The sequence below is a fragment of the Phalaenopsis equestris genome, unplaced genomic scaffold (genome assembly GCF_001263595.1).
Source record: "Phalaenopsis equestris unplaced genomic scaffold, ASM126359v1 Scaffold000495, whole genome shotgun sequence".
Taxonomy (NCBI): domain Eukaryota; kingdom Viridiplantae; phylum Streptophyta; class Magnoliopsida; order Asparagales; family Orchidaceae; genus Phalaenopsis; species Phalaenopsis equestris.
Genome location: NW_018164935.1, coordinates 250,302 through 256,779, shown reverse-complemented (window position 1 = coordinate 256,779; position 6,478 = coordinate 250,302). Strand labels below are relative to the sequence as shown.

The 6,478-nt window shown below is 34.5% G+C and overlaps 1 protein-coding gene across 1 annotated transcript; it reads right to left on the bottom strand.

Annotated features, from left to right (window-relative positions):
• Positions 1–3,904: 3,904 nt before the first annotated feature.
• Positions 3,905–4,412, bottom strand: LOC110028157. Its single transcript, XM_020729897.1, has one exon. The coding sequence runs from the start codon at positions 4,361–4,363 to the stop codon at positions 3,956–3,958; it is 408 nt and encodes a 135-aa protein (XP_020585556.1). The 5' UTR covers positions 4,364–4,412; the 3' UTR covers positions 3,905–3,955.
• Between the last annotated feature and the right edge of the window lie 2,066 nt (positions 4,413–6,478).

The window sequence follows — 6,478 nt, the reverse complement described above, 5'->3', positions numbered from 1 at the left end:
CAGAAGATTTGCTTAGGGAGAAGTTTGAGATAAGTGTTTTGTACTTTTGTTGATTTTTGTTAAAATTTATTGTGTAAACCTGTTTATCTATATATATATATATATATATCATGTTTTGTCTTCATAAAATCTGAGTAGTTTTCTTTATCTTTCTCTTAGTAATGAGAAATAATCATGTGTAGGATTAGACTTGTTTAACATTCCTTCAATTTCGTAATTGTGATGATTCATTACTTCACACTTAATTTACTTATTCAGTCTCGCCAAATGATAAGCTAAAACTTTTTGCGAATCTTAATGACCTGGTAGGTCAATGAATTCCTCAACTAGTAAAAATCACATTGCTTTATTGGATGAAAGAAAATTAGTCCATAAAAGAAAATTAGTCCATAAGGCAGTGAAAATAAATAGGGAGATAAGTTTTGATGGGTATAAATTAGTGGTTTTAGGGTGACAGGCTAGAATCATAACCAATTTAAACTATTGTTTGGAACCTAAAGCTTGGTTAACCAAATTGAGAGCTTACATAGGTATTCTAAAGTGATGAGCTAGAATCTACTCAGCATAACCAAGGATTTTGAAACTTAACTCTAGGTTAGCCAATGTTCTTTATACACTTGGAAGAGGGTAAATAATAGGTATGCTCCTATTTATCACAAAACTATATTTAAATTTATAAACATTTGATTCCTACACTGATTAGAATCTCATTGCAAGGAGAAGGATCATACATACATATTGAACTTTTCTACATAAAACTAGTTTAGAAAAATTTAGCATTATAAAATTTGTAGGTATTAGGTACTTCTTTTTACACATACGATTTTGACCTTAATTCCTAGATAATTTACATGCAGTTTAAGTAGAGTTTTACTAAGATGATAAAAAGCACTTTCCCTTCCCCTTGGGATCGATAATTTGGGATAAAAGGAAATTCCTATATTACTTGAAACGATACGTGCACTTGCGTAGTATCCCTAGCGTGTAAAATTAAATTTTGGAGAAAAATAAGAATTATTTGTTAATTAAAATTGAAGTAATTGCACATTAAGGAAACACAAATTGCCTCATGGGATCAGCAACCATGTCCTTCATCGTCTCCTCAGGTTAGTTCGCATGGAAGACTTTAAGTTCCAAGAGGGCCTTCACCAAAATCTCCCTCAAATTTTAGGATAGAAGGATACCATCACATATGCCCAACGATGTTGACAACCTTTTCAGCGTGTTAGTTGTAATCCTCCTTTCTGAAAGGACTTTTAGCTCCTTTGCTCTGGGTAGGGGCTTCATGGGGGTCATCCACCTCCTGGGTGATGATCTCCTTTCCTTTATCAAGAGAGGTGTGTTTAGCTACTCATGAGGGAAGTGGCTTGCCGCTTCATAAGCGAACTTCATGGATATTCTCATTAATGGACCTTATAGGATAGCTTCCCACGAGACATTCAAGAGAAGAATGTTTTATTGATGAGTCTTAGGAAAGATGTCTCTCACCTACACCATCTAATGAATCACTCAAATCTTAAACATGTGGTAAGCGCCATCGAAGGAGACCAATAACTAGTATTGCTCCTCTTCTTCACTAAGAGCATGTGCGTCAAAATGATGCAAGCGGAACACAAACACAGAATAGCACTCAAAAGTGACTTTCTTTATCACTTCATGATCAGTACAAAACTTCAAAGGGAACATACTCCGGCTTTGAGCTTATATTTACAATAGAAAAAAAAAGGAAGCACACCAAAAGAAAGTGCATCAGTTGCACAACCTGTAGTAGAAGCAAACTGTGGGAGTAGCTTGAATGATTGTAACAACTCTGGCTGATCCACATTCAAAAGGCTTCTCCAAGTACGACTCTAGAATCTCTATCTCCCCCGCCTTATAGCGGGCTTCGATCCAATTATTGAAGACATAGCAGTCCTCAAGTACATGCCTTAAATGCCTGTAATATTAACAATAGTTGGGCTCTTGGGTCTTCTTTACCTCGTCGGGCTTCTTTGTAGTAGGAAGCCGCATGCCCTGTTTAAGAAGATTTTTAAAGATTTTCCTATGGAAATCTCTCTTAAAAGAGCATACCCTAGACTTCTTGCTCTTAGAAGCTTGGCCTTTCCACTTCTAAGAAGAAGAGCGAGTCTGTTCGCCAGATAAGATAGGCTTCTTCTGCTTTCCATCAATCATCGCTAACACTAAGCTCTCTTTCGTCCTTCTTGAAGGACCGACCGAAATAGGCTTTTTATCTTTGGATTTATCATCTGAATTTAGAACCAAAGACCTTGCACTTTCATGCAAGCTAGCTGCCTTCTATATCATGACCTTGAAGGTTTTGAAAAGAGTAATCTTGAGCAAGATAGAAATTGGCCCTTGATTGTGCTCATGAGAAGCACGACATCATGTTGTTCCTGGATGAGTGGCTCATACTTCTTGATCATGGCATTTAGTGAGACAATATCAAATCACACAAAGTGACTCAATGATGCAAACTAATAAAGTGTTTCACCAACGCATTCTCTAGCTCATTAAACATTCTAAATATGTCATTTGGTAGGTTGGCATACCACTTAAAAGAAAATCCAGCTAGGCTTGTAACAATGACGCGAAGGAGCAAAGCATTGTCATTCTTGACATTGCAATATAATGTACGAGACCACGCAATATGCTGATGAGGATTTCCAACCCCATCAAAATACTTGAAATGCAGAGGGACAAACCTCAGAGGGCACAATATGTACTCATATGCCTTAGGGTAAGGAGTACTTCTCCATACCATTATCTCACCCTGTTTAGCATCTAAGACAGTCTTGATTTTCGCATCTACTAAAGACTGCAAGTGCAAGTCAGAAGATGCTTACTCATGGTAAGCAAAATCAAAGGAAGTGGCATGTAAATGTCTTGCATGTTCAGGCGGCACAACGAACGTCACCGAACTTGTCTTTACCTGTGTCGGAGGTGAGGCTAAGTTAGACCCAGCCCGATCAGCCTTTAACGTGGGGATCTTGATACTGAGGATGACTATCTTTCTTGTAGAAGGGCGACAATCTCTTCAATAGTAGGACCCACTTGATCGAACGTATGGGCATTTTTGAGCCTCCGTAGGCTCATGATGTTCAACCACATCAAGATCAGTGTTGGGTCATTAAAAGTGGATCTTTGACCATGAGTGGTCACCGCCATGACATGGCGAGTTGTCATCTCAAAATCTTGCAACTCCACGCCGAGGAAGTCATCTTCTTTGAAAAGGCCTTTGGGAATATCAAGAAAATCACAAGACAAATCTTCCTCAAGGTTTAACACGGGCTTGCCCTTGGTTTTAACCCGTGTTAGCTCGAAGTTACAATTGAATGAGAGGACAACTTGCCCCTGAGATCGAAAAAGTAGCCTCTGGAATTGGGGGTGGAACCACAAGAGGTGCGATGGTGGGAACCTTCTAGGCCCACTTCCTCTTGGACATGCAGTAGCCCTCTGTCTCAAGAACAAATGACGGGAGTATCAAGGGGGGTGCCCCCAAATATCTCATCGCTAAAAATATCACCAAAAAATATGGACATTTAGATACATTTTCCCAAATCTTGAGCATTTGCTTATCTAATATCTAAATTTTATTTTTTACATCCATACCACTCAAATCTTTCATACCATATAAAAAAAAACATTATTTTAGCCATTAAAAAAAAGTAAACTGCACATTTTTGTGGATAAGATGACAAATATGTAAAAATTGAATTTTAGATGGTGGATATGTAAATACATATGAATTGAGTAATATGTACGTAAATCTCCATGATAAATAATCCTCCTTAAACAGCCATGAAATCGTCACAGCCTGCAACGGAATCATAGTGAGTTCTTCGCTTCACCGTCTGACTCTAGACAGTTCTCTTATACAAATTATGAAAATTATGGCTCTCTAAAATTTTAAGAAAAATCATTCCTTTACCCCTCTTAAAACCCAGATTAAGCTTTTTCACAGATCCTCCGATATACTCTCCAGATTCGTCCGCCACACCGCCACGCGCCTGCTCTGCCGCCGCCGGTGGCCCGCCTTCTTCACCTCCATCTGGTCCGGCGCTACCACCTTCTCTTCAAAATTCCTCTGTTTCTTCCTCTTTTCCGCCGCCGCTGCAGGAATTAGGAAGTAGATGTTGCCGCGCCTAAGCTCAGTCTCAGGAGAAACGATGAGAATCCGATGAGAGGCGACGCCCTGAGAAGAAAGTTTGCTGATGAAGTGGCCGGGGTTAGCCGCCAGAATCTCACCGGCGGTTACCGGCCGGCTGAGCTCATCGACGTGGCCGGTTATGTGGACCACCCTTACGACGTCGAGTGCGCCACAGGGGAGAAGGCAGGCGACGCAGAGACGGAGGCTGTTGCCCATCTTGTGGCCTCTTCAGCCCTTTTACGCTTTTTTTCTGGTTTGATTAAAGTGGTGGATTTGTCTGTTAGAAGTGGTATTTATAGCGGGGGTGGGGAAGCGAATCTGAATGGTTTTGATGGAGGACAGCCAGGTCTGTTTACTCGAGGTTTTTTATTTTTGTATTTTTTTTTTTTTTATTCAGAAGCTGTGTGGATTATTTTTTATACAGAATTGTTGGATAGTAATTAGTTAATTTAATTCAAGGGAATTTATAATTTAATTGGGAATTATTTTCGTAAGATTTATTGGGGATTTAAGATAGAGAGATACTGTTGATTTGGGACAATGTTGATTTGGAGGATTTGGATCTAACAACATTTTGCAGACATTCGAACGCTATAAAAACGAGTTAAAATCATTGCATATGAGGACTCTTAATTCTTTGAATTGAGATTTGTTTATATATGTCAGAGGGGATATCGAAGTATTTGTGAAGAATTAATCCAAAATAATCATCATTCTTATGAACAACAAAGGAAGCGAATTGTGCAATCAATTGATCCAGAAGCACTTGGATGATCCCACATTTAGGTTGGCCCGTTCCACGAATCAAACTGAACGATCAATGGTGGCGCAAATCATCAGTGGTGAAATAACATTAGGAAGATCTACATGTATACCACTGATCAATTCTTATGTATTTGCACATCTAACACTTTCACTTCAATTTATAAATACATATATTCCACTTTATTTATGAATAAAAAAGGTATATTCCATTTTTTGTTATGTTAAAATGATGGCATTTATATGTGATATGCAGAATATTGAAGGTATAAATGTAAAAAATATATATATTTTTTTTTATTTTTGATATATAAATACTTAACAATTGAGTGAAATTTAACTAAATGCCCCCATAGATAATGTGCCACCCTTAACCCTTCAATGCCACAAGCACTTGGGGTTGACGGCCAAAAAGTGGATCACCATTGAATGCTCTAGAATTAAAATTAGGTTCATAGGTTATATTTTCTCTTTGCAACCACAAATAGTGATTGGTGGAATCATTTTTTCTTTTCTTTTTTTCCCTTCACCATTGAGTCCTCTAAAATTAAAATTAGGTTCGTAGGTTATATTTTCTCTATGTAACAACAGATAGTGATTGGTGGAATCATTTTTTTCTTTTTCTTTTGTTTTGTTTCCTTCTTTTCCTTCTTCTGTATTTTTTCCTTAACCAACAAAAAATTAACTTAAGAAAGGTTGTCATTGTGAAGGTTTTAAATAAAACAGATGTCATTTTTGCACTATTTTATCGAAATAAATGAATAAAAAACTTTTAAAACTTTATTTTTAAAAATAACACTAAAAACTTATGAAATAAATTTAAAACATTTTAAGACAATGAACTTAAAATAAAATAAAAATAAAGAATATAAAAATATAAACGAATTTAAAACAATTAAATTAAACTTAAAAATAATTAGATTAAATTTTAAAACATTTTAAAACTTTTCAAAAATGAATAAAATAACAAATTAAAACAAACTTAAATTAATGTAAAACTAAATTAACAATCATTTCAAAGTAAATTAAAAATTAATTCAAAGCAAATTTGAAAATTTATTGAAAATAATTTAAAAGAATAAACTTATAATAGTCTAAGGCAATTCACAAAAAGTTATAAATAATTAAAATAATTTGATATTTTAAAAAAACATTTTAATAAAATTAAAAATAATTAAAATAATTAGATATTTTTAAAAAATTTAACATAATTTAAAACATTTTAAAAATTATTTAAAATAATTTATAATAGAATAAAATAAATTAAAACATTAAAAAATTTTTAAAACGTCTAAAAATAATGTAAAGTCGTTTAAAGTAATTTATAGCATCCAAAAATAGATGAAAGAATTAAAAAAAACTAAAACACTTAAAATTAATTCAAAACTTTTAAAAATATATTAAAATACTTGAAATTCATTTAAAAGAAATTTAAAAACAAATATTAAAAAGAATGTAAAATGATTTAAAATAACTTAAATTAAGCAAAATTAGTTGAAACTAATTTCAAAATAATTTAATATAATTTAAACTAAATTAATTTAATAATAAATAATCTAAAATAATTTT